The following is a 14,017-nucleotide window of genomic DNA, read 5'->3' as shown; positions in this document are numbered from 1 at the left end:
ACAATAACATTTCTAAAATTTAGCAACACTGGGAGATCAGGGTGTTTTTGACCTTTGCATCCTCAAGGGCCACAGAAAAAGTCCCCGAGCAGCCCAGCACGTCCTCATGTTGTCCACTCATCATGCTCTCCTGAGTGCCCTGTGAGAATAGCTCACACCAGTGGACCATGGTGCAAATACCCAACTCCTGCCCCCAGCCTGGGCCGCTAGGCACAAGTTACCACTGATAGCTATGGCCCCTCACACTTTGCATCTTTAATGAAAATGGATCAAATTTGACACTGCAGGTGTACTTCTGCTATCTAGGCCCAAGAATGATTAAAAATTTAACCCAAGTTACAGGTTTTCTACAAGGACTTAATCTGCAACTGCAGGAAGATCCAGCACCAATGGAGACCAGACCTGCTGTGAGGATTAAATGAAAGAGATTATGCAAAATGCTTCTTCTTAGCACAATGCCTGGCAGAACTCAATAAAAGAGATTCTGCTTTCCTTTAGTGGGTGCTAGAGAAGTATCTGTTGACTGACTAGCCATTCCCCAGGGCCTATCAAAAATGAACTTATAAATACTGAAAATAATTCAATGTGTCAAGAAGTTAAAAAGAAAAAATTATCTTTTGCATTTTTGTGTGCATTTGTTATTCAAGTAAAGTACACATTTTTAAGTGCTCAGAGACTACAAATCACACTTAAAAAAAAAAAGGCACTGCCTACATTTGGACACTTGGGGAAATTTACTCATTCAAAACTTTGGGAAAAAACCAAAAAACAAATTGCCCTGGCTGAATATTTCAAATTCTGACTGGAAAACAAGAGTGTAATAAAAAGTTAGTACTATTTTCCTGTTTCTTTTATTTATATACATATATATCTTAAAACACAGTTACTTTTCATTTTTAAATTACACAAATAATACATTTTCAATGTAGGAAAACTGGGAGATACAGGTAAGCAATGGTCTTATCTATATTCTTCCAGATTTTTTTTTCTTTGGACACATATATGCATATTTTGTTACAATAATTCCTGTCCCTCCAAAAAAACTTCAAAAATAACAAAAATCAAACAGTAAAACTAAAAGTAGACTGGTCTTAACTGTATCACAGGTGCTAATTTATATTATATACACAAATCTATCTACATTCATTTCAATTTCGACTTTTAAAATCTAAATTATGCTGTTCCAATAATACTAAAAGATGCCACTTTAAACAGCAGCAGTTTCAGAATAACTAAGAACTTGATTCAGGCATGTTCCTGATTGCTGATAAAGAGTCAAGTATTATTTTTTTTCATTAAAGTAAGTAGCTTTCTAGTATTCCATCTTTCGAAGAGAAGAAGGTTCTGCCAGTTCAGCCACAAGCTCCTCACACATTTGGTTACTTTTTAACAAACTCTTCATTCATTCTGGTGTTCTTGAAAATATTCGTCAAACACGGAAGATGACTCATCTTCATGTTCCTGACACAAAGGAAACACAAGATAGAAAATACATCCACTTCCCCTCAGTTAGACCTAGTATATGCTTACATGTTTTTCAGGTAATGCTCTATAAGGAGCTAACGCCCAGCATCAGCTCCAGGTGTTGCTCACAGTGATCGTTAATAACAAAAGGAATGACTGACAGAATGTTTCCAGACATGTGGTAAATTAAAGGGCTTATATCTCATTTAGAAGTAAACTCTTCCTCGAGTTTATACTCATGCCAATTCTCAGCTAATGTGCTGTGACAGGGCCTCACTGACATACGTGAGGGCAGCCCGAGCCCAGTTGCATTTCACCTCCTCTTTCCATGTATGCCCAAGCTCTGAGGACAAAGAGCTTAACTCCATGGGATTATGCAGGAGGCCAGTGAGTGCTGGTAAACGTTTGTACCAAAAGGCAATAAACATCCCAAACCAGAAAGTACCTTCGGTTCTTTAAATTCCAAGTCTTCTCCATACTGAATGGCAAAATCAATATGCTGTAATACGATGTTCATGCTTTCTTCATCTGACTGATCGTAAGGCAAAAATCGAACCATGCTGTAGTCGTCAATCTACAAGTTGGGGATTTCAGAAAGGTTCATTCTGAAGTACAAAATACTTAATTTTCAAATTATATTTGAGTTTTATAACCATTTACACTTCTGGTTAAAACCATTTGTGTGTGTCTGTGTGTGTATGTGTGTGTGTTGTGGGGAGGAAGGACAGACAGAGACAGAACAACAGCAAATCAATACTGATTTTTCTGGCTTATGACCAACTAGAATACTTGCTAACTTGTTACTGAACCAGACACTGTTTCATAGGCATCTACCTGAACTCAACCACCACTGGAAATTCCAAAAGGCAAAGACAGTCTGAGCTCCCAAAACAGCTTGGAATAATAGACACATCAGTTAACTTACTGGCTACTGCCAATAATTGCTTCTAAATTAAACTGCTGACCAGCCAGCCCACAGACTCCCACCCTCCTCCTTTGGCAAGGCAATAGGGTTGGACCATGTTTTCCAAAATGGTGGCCACTGAATGGATGCCAATACACACCTGACCAGGTCATTAAAAATAAAATCCAACAATTTCGAAAGCTTACCAGTCCACATATAGCGTTAGTCAATTTTTTGAACTTTTTGCTTCTTAAGTCGCTTGTAGGGTCATCTAATAAAGAATACATGTCTGGATCTAGAAACCTTTAAAAGTGAGAAAGAAGACTGATGAATAAAAGGAAGAATAAATCAGGAAACTAGATTTATAGACTGACAGAACCTCACATCGAAATAAGGCTTAGAAGGTTCATCTCTGCAGCTGACATATGATGATATGGAAGAAGCAAACTCACTTCTCAATTTCCTTTTTAGCTTTCTTACTCAGCAGATCCATTTTCGTCATGACGTTAACTTGAGGAATTTCTAGAGAGATCATAGCACTCAGGGCTGATAAGATGCCAGAAATAAACTGAAGGAGGAAACAGAAAAGGGAAGATGAATCAACTGGTGCCAAAAAAGTTCCCTGGTCTCCACATAAAAGAGAGGCTCCTGCTTCTCTCTGAACAAAACTGGCCTAAGTAAAAGAAAGGCTAAAGTAAAGTAAAAGAAGACAGTCCACTAATCAGATTCTTGACCCCTGGTTTCTAAGGGTGAGGATAAGGAGGGAAAATGTAGATTTAATCCATGGTGATCACAAATCTCAATTTAGATGACACCTTTAACCTTTTCCATCAAATATTCCTTAGGGGCTACTAATGGGAAATAATGTTTGTTTTAGATAGTTCATAAACTAGATAAAACATCATCAGAAAAACAGACTTATATGAAGATACACATCTGCCTAATTTTTCTTGGTAAGTAGTTCCCCCAAATCTATACAGTATCACAATTTATCATTTGAGTTAAGAATACATTATTATAATAATTTAATATTACGGGATATTAAATAATTCTGGAGTATAGTTTGTGAAACATCCAGAAATCATGCAAGAATTAAAGGAGACTGCCATCTGCTTGTACCCATGACTGAAAAATCGACAACAGATTTATCCTCGAACCTTGAACGACTCCACCATGAATTGAGAATCAACAAGAAAAACTCCACAGACTCGAAACTCCCACTGTTCTAGTTGCTGGACCAGCTGTTTCATCACGGGCAGGTGAGTGTACAATTCAATCTGACCTACATGAAGAACATTATGAGACTATTACAATCAGGATATATGTTAAATTACCAAATTACAGGAAAACAATTTCCTATAAGACAGCTGAGAAAAAAAAAAACGAAGTCAACCTCTGGTGGTAACATATTCAATTTTCAAGGGGTCTTACAGGCTCTTGAAGCAATCACAATACCACGAGAATCCCAAGGAAACGATGCAGTTTTACGTAGAAAGTGAGGTTCTTCACACTTCCGATTTTGCTGATCAAAAGTGAATGCTACAAAGGTGTGTTAGGTTTGGGAATCTTCATCAAGCTGTACACTTATGACCTCTGCAGTTTTCTGTGGGTGTGTGTATGTTCAGTTAAAAACAAAGGGGAGGGACTTCCCTGGTGGCGCAGTGGTTAAGAATCTGCCTGCCAGTGGAGGGGACACAGGTTCGAGCCCTGGTCCGGGAAGATTCCACATGCCGCGGAGCAACTAAGCCCGTGCACCACAACAACTGAGCCTGCGTTCTAGAGCCCACGTGCCACAACTACTGAAGCCCGCACGCCTAGAGCCTGTGCTCCGCAACGAGAAGCCACCACAATGAGAAGCCTGCACATGACAAGGAAGAGTAGCCTCCGCTCGCCGCAACTAGAGAAAGCCCGCGCGCAGCAACGAAGACCCAACGCAGCTAAAAATAAATAAATAAATAAGTAAATTTATTTTTAAAAAAAGGGGAAAAAATGTGAGAGCCACAAACGATCAAAACTAGGTTAGGCTTAAGTCTTAAATTCATAATTTGGCTTGAGAAGTCGTGTGATCATCTGTCCCCTACCAGTCTCACCTCAGGACACTTCCCTTTGTTTACTGTGCTCCAGCCACAAGGGCCTTTTTGGTGCCTCAAACACAGCTCATTCCTTCCTGCCTCAAGGCCTTCAGCATGCTGTGCCCTCTGCCTGCAGCACAGTCTCCCTCACCTCACCCTAAGGTCTGGCTTACATGCTACTTGATGAGAAGCCTCCCCAACCTCCCTGCTGTGTGATGGTCTGTGCTACTCCTGTGGAGTGCCTGTCAGAAATATATTAAATAATCATTTGGGTGATTATTTATTTATTTGTTTGTTTATTTATTTATTTATGGCTGCACTGGGTCGTCGCTGCTGTGCGCAGGCTTTCTCTAGTTGCGGCAAGCGGGGGCTACTCTTTGTTGTGGTGTGTAGACTTCTCATTGCAGTGGCTTCTCTTGTTGCAGAGCACGGGCTATAGGCACGCGGGCTCAGTAGTTGTGGCACGTGGGCTCAGTAGTTGTGGCTTGCAAGTTCTAGAGCACAGGCTTAGTAGTTGTGGCACATGGGCTTAGCTGCTCTGCGGCATGTGGGAGGGATCTTCCCGGACCAGGGATTGAACCCATGTACCCTGCATTGGCAGGCAGATTCTTAACCACTGTGCCACCAGGGAAGTCCATTTGGGTGATTTTTGTTTATACTGCCTAGCACTACCACTTGCCTGTGGACTCCATGAGGGCAGAGACCATGGGTACCTTGCTTTCTAGGTATTTCCAGGGTACAAAATAAGCACTCAGTAAACTCAATGAATTAATATAAGCCAATGAGTAAGCGACTTGTACCTTACCGCAGCAGGGTTTAGAGCTACGAATGCTCACTCCGCTTTCTCCACTGAGGACAGAACGAGCACGACTTCAGGGAAAATGATACATTCAGATAGCTGACTTACCTGGACAGTCAAAAAGGATGTAGTCATCCTCTACATGGCCGAGACAGTCCTCTAGCCAATCGAAATTATTGGCAAAGTATTCCATGCAAAATACCAATCCTCCATTGGGACCGAACTGCAGAGTACTGTCCTCCATCACGTCATCCACCTCAATCAATTCCCGGATGTCTGAAACCACAGAGAGGGACCACAATACAAGAGCATTATCCTCACTGGTGATAATTAACAATTATATAAAAACTCACATGCATGAAATTACTTCTGTACATGGTTATTCACTGTAGCAGTGTCCATGGTAACAAATTAAATACATTTTTGTACAGCCAGACAATGAAATCCTATCCAACCATAAAAAGGAGAAGCTCTTGGGCTTCCCTGGTAGCGCAGTGGTTGAGAGTCCGCCTGCCGATGCAGGGGACACGGGTTCGTGCCCCGGTGCGGGAGGATCCCACATGCCGCGGAGCGGCTAGGCCCATGAGCCATGGCCGCTGAGCCTGCGCGTCGGGAGCCTGTGCTCTGCAACGGGAGAGGCCACAGCGGTGAGAGGCCCGCGTACCGCAAAAAAAATAAAATAAAAAAATAAAGGAGAAGCTCTTTAAGAACTGAGGTGATATAATCTTCCAGGTATACTATTCACTGAAAATTGCAAGGTGCAGAACTCTGTGTTAGAATGCCGTCATTTGTGTTAAAAAAAAAAAAAAAGACAAAAATTTACTATATATACAAATATACATACTTTATTTTACATGCATAGACTTTGGAAAGATACCCCAGAAACTAGCAACACTGGCTGCCTCAAGGGAGGGTAGCCACCTGCCAGGACACAGAGCTGGGAGGAAGACGGTTTCCTGCATACTTACTCTTCTGTACCTTTTGCAATTTGAACAATGTGAATATACACCACCTATTCTTAAGCAAGTAAAACAAAACCATACCAAGAAAACCAATTACCGTTTCTTAATATCATCACCCTAGGGAAGCTACTTAACCTCCCTGTGCCTCACTTTCCTTATGTATAAGAGTGGGGACAAATCATATATCCTGGGGTAGAAGGATGAGGACTATATGAGATAATGTAGCTAAATCACCTATAGCAGGAGATTAAACATTCCGGTATACACATGGTTCTCTTCTATTACAAAGTTTTGGAAATCAGTACTCTTGTGTTCAAACCTACAATCTCAGTTCACTCACAGCCACATTTATATGGATAATGTCTTCCTATGCACCTTCCCAGGGATAAACATCTGCTCAAAGTTAGGGCCTTCTAAAAGGATGACTCAAGGACATTAGTCAGTAAGGCACTTGTACCAGAAAGTGATGTGAACTAGAGGTGGGGGGATTTTTGTTGGCTGCCATGTGCATCCCGAAGCAGAGAAGCTGGTCTGTAAGACAGACAAAAAGAGACAGAAAGCCAGCCTAGATTCCTGTTAGTTTTTATGTTTTGGGTTCTAGTCTCTCATATAGCCTTGCTTGCTCTTGGGTTTTGTGAGAAGTCCCCCAATTCCTTCTAAAAAATCCTCCTTTTATATAGGCTAGCTTGAGTGCTCTCTGTTGGAAGCAACCAAATGATCCCAAAGCAATGAAATGCTTTTTCTCAAGGAAGATGACTGTTTCATACCTCTTCCTCTCTTTTCAACCTGCCTCCCTCACCCTACCCACACCCACTTCTAGCCACCCTCAGCTGATGACCACACATGACATTCACAGAAACCAGAAGTCAACAAAAGAGAATTTTCCACATTCCCAGCACCAATATTACATGGTGCCTTCCACCTTGGCTTCCTTCCGGCTACAATGGAAGAACCCCCCAACTCTTGGCAAAGGCAAAACCCTCCACCTGTTTGGGAGCCCCTCCCCTTTCTCACTCTCGCAGTCAACCTTACAGTCATTGCCCCTCTCTGGTATCTTCAGTTTCTTTCTTTTTATTGGATCATCCTCTTCAGCATACAACTCTGTTCCAGTTACCATCTTCAACCTTAAAACCTCCCTTGACCCTCACATACCCCACCAGTTATAGTCCCACTTCTCTGCTTCTTTCACAGCAAAACTTCCTCAGCAAGTCATCTCTGCTCAGCATCTACACGGCATCACCTCAGTTCACTCTTCAAACCACTGCAACCTGGCCTCCATCCCTACCATCCCACTGAAATCACCAAAGTCGCCAACACTTCCACATTCCCAAATCTCACAGCCACTCCTCTGTCTTCTTGTACAACTTCCCAGCTGCATCTGACATAACCAGGCACCAGCTCTTTAGTGAAACAGTCTCTTCTCCTGGCTTTTTAAAAATAGATTTACTTATTTATTTTTGGCTGTGTTGGGTCTTCGTTGCTACGTGCAGGCTTTCTCTACTTGTGGTGAGCGGGGGCTACTCTTCATTGCGGTGCACAGGCTTCTCATTGCAGTGGCTTTTCTTGTTGCGGAGCACGGGCTCTAGAGTGCAGGCTCAGTAGTTGTGGTACACAAGCTCAGTTGCTCCAAAGCATGTGGGATCTTCCTGGACCAGGGTTTGAACCCGTGTCCCCTGCATTGGCAGGTGGATTCTTAACCACTGCGCCACCAGGGAAGTCCCCTCCTGGTTTCTTTGACGCTACATTTTCCTGACTTTTTTCCTACCTCACTGACCCCCCACCTCCTCTACCAGATCCCTGAAGATGAGACACCTTCAAGGCTTGTGGGCTTCAGTAGTTGCAGCACGTGGGCTCAGTAGTTGTGGCTCACGGGCTCTAGAGCGCAGGCTCAGTAGTTGTGGCGCAGGGGCTTAGTTGTTCCACGGTATGTGGGATCTTCCCGGACCAGGGCTTGAACCCGTGTCCCCTGCGTTGGCAGGCGGATTCCCAACCACTGCGCCACCAGGGAAGTCCCCGAATGCCTTCTTGGTATAACCTCTTAGATAGCTATCAGATATCTCAAACTTAGCAAGTGCAAAGAGAACTGCCTCAAACTTAAACCGATTTGTCTTCCTCCTCAGTAAACAATATCATGCACTCAACAGCTCAAGTCAGAAACCTAAGAGTGACCCCTGATCTCTCCCTTTCCTACACCCTTCTAGTTCAATCTCCCACAAAATGCTGCTAATTCTACTTGCAAAATATATACCATATCTGCCTGCTCCTTTGTATCTCCACCATGATCACCCTAGTCCAAGCCACCTAGACAACTGTAATAGCCTCACTGCTGGTCCCTGCTTCGACTCTTGACCCTCTAGAGTCCATTTTTCATCTGAGAGCCAGTTATTTTTAAAAACATAAATCAGGGGGCTTCCCTGGTGGCGCAGTTGTTGGGAGTCCGCCTGCCGATGCAGGGGACGCGGGTTCGTGCCCTGGTCCAGGGGGATCCCATGTGCCGCAGAGCGGCTGGGCCCGTGAGCCATGGCCGCTGGGCCTGCACGTCCGGAGCCTGTGCTCCGCGGCGGGAGAGGTCACAACAGTGAGAGACCTGCGTACCGCAAAAAAAAAAAAAAAAAAAGATTAAAAACATAAATCAGGGACTTCCCTGGTGGCACAGTGGTTAAGACTTCATGCTCCCAATGCAGGGGGCCCAGATTTGATCCCTGGTCTGGGAACTAGATCCCACATGCATGCTGTAAGTGAGAGTTAGCATGCCACAACTAAGGAGCCCTCAAGCCGCAACTAAGGAACCCATGTGCCACAACCAAGAAGCCAGCGAGCCGCAACTAAGGAGCCCTCTTGCCGTAACTAAGGAGCCTACCTGCCGCAACTAAGACTCGTCACAACCAAATAAATAAATAAATATTAAAAAAACAAATAACCCCTCACCAAAAAAATAACAAAAGAAAACCGTAAATCAGATGTCAATCCTCTCCCCCTGCTGGAAACACTCTAATGACATTCCACTGTTGAAAGGTGCTGTAAATTGAGGATTTTTGGGGGGGGCGGGGGTGGCTGTGCCGCACACAGCTTGCAGGATCTTAGTTCCCCGATCAGGGATTGAACCCATGCCCCCTGCAATGGAAGCGTGGAGTCCTACCTACTGGACTGCCAGCGAAGTCCCTTATAAATTGAGTATTTGTGTCCCTCTAAAACTCATATGTTGAAAACCTAACGCCCAGGATGATGATACTAGTAGGTGGGGCTTTGGGGAGGTGAATGGGATTAGTGCTTTTATAAAAGAGGTCCCATAGAGCTCCCTCTCCCCCTTCCATCATGTGAGGACACAGTGAGAAGTCAGCAGTCTACAACTGGGAAGAGGGCCTTCGCCAGAATCTGACCATGCTGGCAGCACCCTAATATTGGACTTCCGGCCTCCTGAACTGTGAGAAATCCATTTCTGTTGTTTATAAGCCACCCAGTCTGGTATTTTGTTACAGCGGCTCAAACAGACTAAACAGGGTAAAAAACAGGAAAAAACCCATACTTCTCATGTCCTACTAGCTCCTACCCATCTCTTTCCTTCACTCCTTATGCCCCAGCTTATCAGCATCTTTGCTTTTTCTGGAACACACCAAGCCCTTTCCCATCTCTCCCTTATATAGTGACCTTGATATTCTTCCAACTTGGTGAGCACATTACCATCTTCAGGTCTAGGCCCAAAGAGCTCCTTCTCAGAGACGTCATCCCTAAAGCAACCTCTCCCAGTTATTCCTTCTCATCAGCCTAAAGCAGTCCTTACCACAATCTGTAACATGTTTATCATTTTGCTTATCTCCCTTGCTAAAAGGTCCACAAAGGTAGGGATAGTATCTGTCTTGTCCTCTGCTATAACCCTGGTGCCTGGCATAAAATAGGTGTTCAACAGAGAATTGAATGAATAAATTAAAAGACTTAAAAGACAAAACATTTAGGTTGTTCACTTATAGTATGATCAGCAGTAAAACAGGTTTACCAAACATGATCAAACATGAAAGAAACAAAAGGGAAGGGTGGTGAGGGAGGAGTCTACTCACTTTTAATTCTTACATCAGAGACTAAGAAAGGATACTGTCACATACATCAACATGAGCTGATGTCACCAAATGACATTCAGCCTCATGTTGTTCACCACAAAACCAGGGGACCAGACTGTATTAATTTTCAGCTTCTGTGTGGAGCAGCCAGTGCTCACTGCCTCCCTACTCCCCTATTTTTCCTGAAGGAGGGGGAAGGCTCTGCTCAGGACTTACCAGCCATCACGGAGTAGTTGAAATGTTCTGCTGCAGGATCTAGGTTCACAACTTGGACAGACCGATTGAGGGCTTCACAGTGCTGGACAATGGTGGCACAATAGGTGCTCTGTAATGTCACAAAGCATGAGGGGTTAGAGCAACAAGCAGTGCAGTGCTTACCCTCTACACCTCCAGAAGGACTCTCCACACCCCTTGAGCCGTGTCTACTAAGGCCAAAACTATTCCTTCATTGACCAAGAAGCTGACTGAAAAGAGGGAAAAGGCACTGGGCTGGGAGTCAGGACACCTGACTGGGCTGCAGATCCAGACCTGGCTCGGACTCATGGGTAACTCTGGGGAGGGTGCTTTTCCAATCTGTCCCTCAATTTTCTTGTCTCTAACTGGAATGGCCTCCATGATCACCAAGGCTCCTTACTGCTCTAACATGCAACAAGTGGAATTTAAAGGGAAGATTTCTGATTACACATTGCAGCACCTGACACAAGGTGTCTCCACTAGGATTGGTACAGTCTAAACAAAGCTTTAGGTGGGGTGCTCAGGGACGATGTCTCTGAGAAGGGAATATCTGAGCTGAGAGACAGCAGTGTGCTTGCCAAGCCAGGGGAGTAACATTCCAAGATGAGAGAATATCAGGCCAGTAAATAGCCTGGAAGTGCACTATCAGTTTACAACTTTGGGTTTAGAAAATTTTTTATCCCTCATGTACTATGTTAAAATCTCTAGGCTGCTTGTCTGTCTCTCCCACCCTCTATTTAAAGGCAGGGATGTGGGAACTTTCCTGGTGGTCCAGTGGCTAAGACTCCATACTCCCAATGCAGGGGGTCCGGGTTCGATCCCTGTTGAGGGAACTAGATCCCACATGTAGCAACTAAGAGCCTGCATGCTGCAACTAAAGATCCCACTTGCCTCAACAAAGATCCCACGTGCTGCAACTAAGACCCGGCACAGCCAAATAAACAAATAAATACTTTTTTAAAAAATAAAAGATAAAAAAGTAAAGGCGGGAATGTGTTGGGAATTCCCTGGCTGTCCAGTGGTTAGGATTTGGCACCTTCACTGCCAAGGCCCAGGTTTGATCCCTGGTCAGGGAACTAAGATCCAGCAAATCACACAGCAAGGCCATAAAGTAAGTAAATAAATAAAGGCAGGGATGTGTCTTATTCAGTTGTATACGCCCAGGGACTATAACAATACCTGGTACATAATAAATGCTTGATAATTATTTCTAATTGACTCATATGTTTGAATAAACTCCACAAGTGCACAGGATTTTGTGTGTGTGTTTTAGTCACTACACAATCCCCAGGGCCCAGAACAATGCTTGGCACAAAGAACATGCCCAGTGAGTATTTCTGGTAGCAGGCATCAAAAGTTTATAGAAAGATACTTATCTAACACAATCAGTCTGAAAATTAATCTAGAATATAGAAATAACCTCTATCATGCTTTTATCTTTCTCCTCAGTGACTTTACACACACTGTTCTCTCTGCCTAGGAGGTCCTCTCTATACATCACACTGTATTTTAAGTAACTAATCTAAGTATTCCCAAATAGACTACTGGCTTCAGGTAAGCAAGGGCCATATCATAGTCGCATGCGTATCTCCTGCACCCAGAATAGGCCAAGCATCAGAGCAACGTGTTTGTCAATTTAAAAACTGAAGCCAGGGCTTCCCCGGTGGCGCAGTGGTTAAGAATCCGCCTGCCAATGCAGGGGACACAGGTTCGAGCCCTGGTCCGGGAAGATCCCACATGCCGCAGAGCAACTAAGCCCGTGTGCCACAACTACTAAGCCTGCACTCTAGAGCCCGCGAGCCACAACTACTGAAGCCCGTGTGCCTAGAGCCCGTGCTCCGCAACAAGAGAAGCCACCGCAATGAGAAGCCCACGCACCACAACAAAGAGTAGCCCCTGCTTGCCACAACTAGAGAAAGCCTGCGCACAGCAGCGAAGACCCAACACAGACAAAAATAAATAAAATAAATTTATAAAAAAAAACAAAAAACTGAAGCCACACAACACCTCCACAGACTCCAGTGTTTCCCACACTCCTGTTACTTGATCAATATCGTCACAATTTCTACCATATTTGAGTGCCCCAATAGGATTCCCTTAATAGTTGTTTACAAGAAAAAACTGTATCTCTAACCAGAAAACCAGTTATAATTTCCATAACGTGAAGGTAACCATAAAATTATATGCAACTTTAACAAAATTCTTTCAGTTCTAGCTGAATATAGTTGCCTGTCAAAACCTCTGAGTTTAAAATCTGCTCTCCAAAAAGACTTGAGAATTAAAGAAGTGTTGAAGATACGCTAGCACCAAACTGATGATTTCACCTCAACGCAAACTGAAAGAAAACTGAAAAGGGAGCAACTTTCTCAATACACGATTCAATGTTCGTTAATGTCAGGCCCATGTACCTCCTAAAGTCTCCTCAAATTCCGTAAGTCCACGTCTCAATCTCTGAGAAGCAGTGATTAACGAGACCCCACTTTAACCTCCTGGGTTAAAGACTGGGGACAAATTCTGGAGTTAGACAAAACTGGACTCAAATTCCAGCCATCATTTACTAGGTGTGTCACCCTGAGCAAAAACTTAACCTTTCTGTGTCTCATCTTCCTTACCGGCAAAATGGGAGTAACAGGACTTAACTCACAGGATTTTTAAGGAAGTAAGTTTTTTTTCCTTAACAGGAAAGGATCTGGGGCTTAAGTACGCTATAACTTGGGGCAGTATCTGGGGCTTAAGTACGCAATAAATATTAGCAACTATCATCAATCTCCTTTCAAAACAACAACAAAAGGAACACTGAAGCCCAGACTGCAGAAGCGAGCTGCCCAGGGTCTCCAGGTCCCCAATACACACAACCGCCAGCTCCTCCCTCAGGACCTGAACCTCCCAGCCTCCCACAAACTTCGACATTTCTCTCCTTCTTCCGCCAAAGCCTCACCTTCCCGCTGCCTGCGGGGCCCATGACCAGCTGCGCATACCGAGGCATGCTTGCTCCCGCGGTTCCTGACACCTCCCGCCGCCGAGACCCAGAGCGCCACCAGAGGCTCCCTTCAGCCTTCGCGCGACGCCCACTGAGTTCCCGGAACACGACTACAAACCAATCGCAGTCCAAATTCCTTTTGCGTCTTCAGTTCTGCCGCGCCTCCGACTACGGGGTGTCCGGAAGGCCAAATCCCATGTGAAACGCGTTTTGCGAAAAGCCCGAGGAGGGTTTGCGCGTGCGCAAAAGTAGTTGGCTGAAAAAGAAGGTTGGGATTCTGGCGAGGTCTGGTTGCCCTGGTGATAACGGACAACCGTAACACTCTGCATCCCTCAGCCGCGTGCCTTGGTCCTTTATTTGCGTACTGATGTTTGACCTATATGGTGACCCTCGAGATTTACAAATTTGCAGAGGATCTGGATACTGAGGTGGAAGGCACCTTCCGTTTTAGAGGGAAGGTATACTTCCTTTCCGTGACGCATCCCTTCCACAAAAAGATGCAAACGTACAAACGCTCAATCAACTAAAGGACTCCCGCCCCTCCCCC

General features: G+C 44.3%; 1 protein-coding gene across 1 annotated transcript; it reads right to left on the bottom strand.

The window, feature by feature from the left end:
* Positions 1-843: 843 nt before the first annotated feature.
* Positions 844-13,952, bottom strand: GPN3 (GPN-loop GTPase 3). The gene is given in 10 exon segments (XM_060170534.1): positions 844-1,461; positions 1,910-2,038; positions 2,575-2,671; positions 2,821-2,936; positions 3,526-3,650; positions 5,348-5,515; positions 10,473-10,581; positions 13,429-13,612; positions 13,643-13,892; positions 13,895-13,952. Coding segments are annotated over 10 exon segments (1,299 nt in total). The 3' UTR covers positions 844-1,398.
* Positions 13,953-14,017: the final 65 nt, after the last annotated feature.

Source organism: Lagenorhynchus albirostris, chromosome 14 (assembly GCF_949774975.1).
Source record: "Lagenorhynchus albirostris chromosome 14, mLagAlb1.1, whole genome shotgun sequence".
NCBI classification, from domain to species: domain Eukaryota; kingdom Metazoa; phylum Chordata; class Mammalia; order Artiodactyla; family Delphinidae; genus Lagenorhynchus; species Lagenorhynchus albirostris.
The sequence above is the reverse complement of the archived record's forward strand: the minus strand, read 5'-3'. Positions and strand labels throughout refer to the sequence as shown.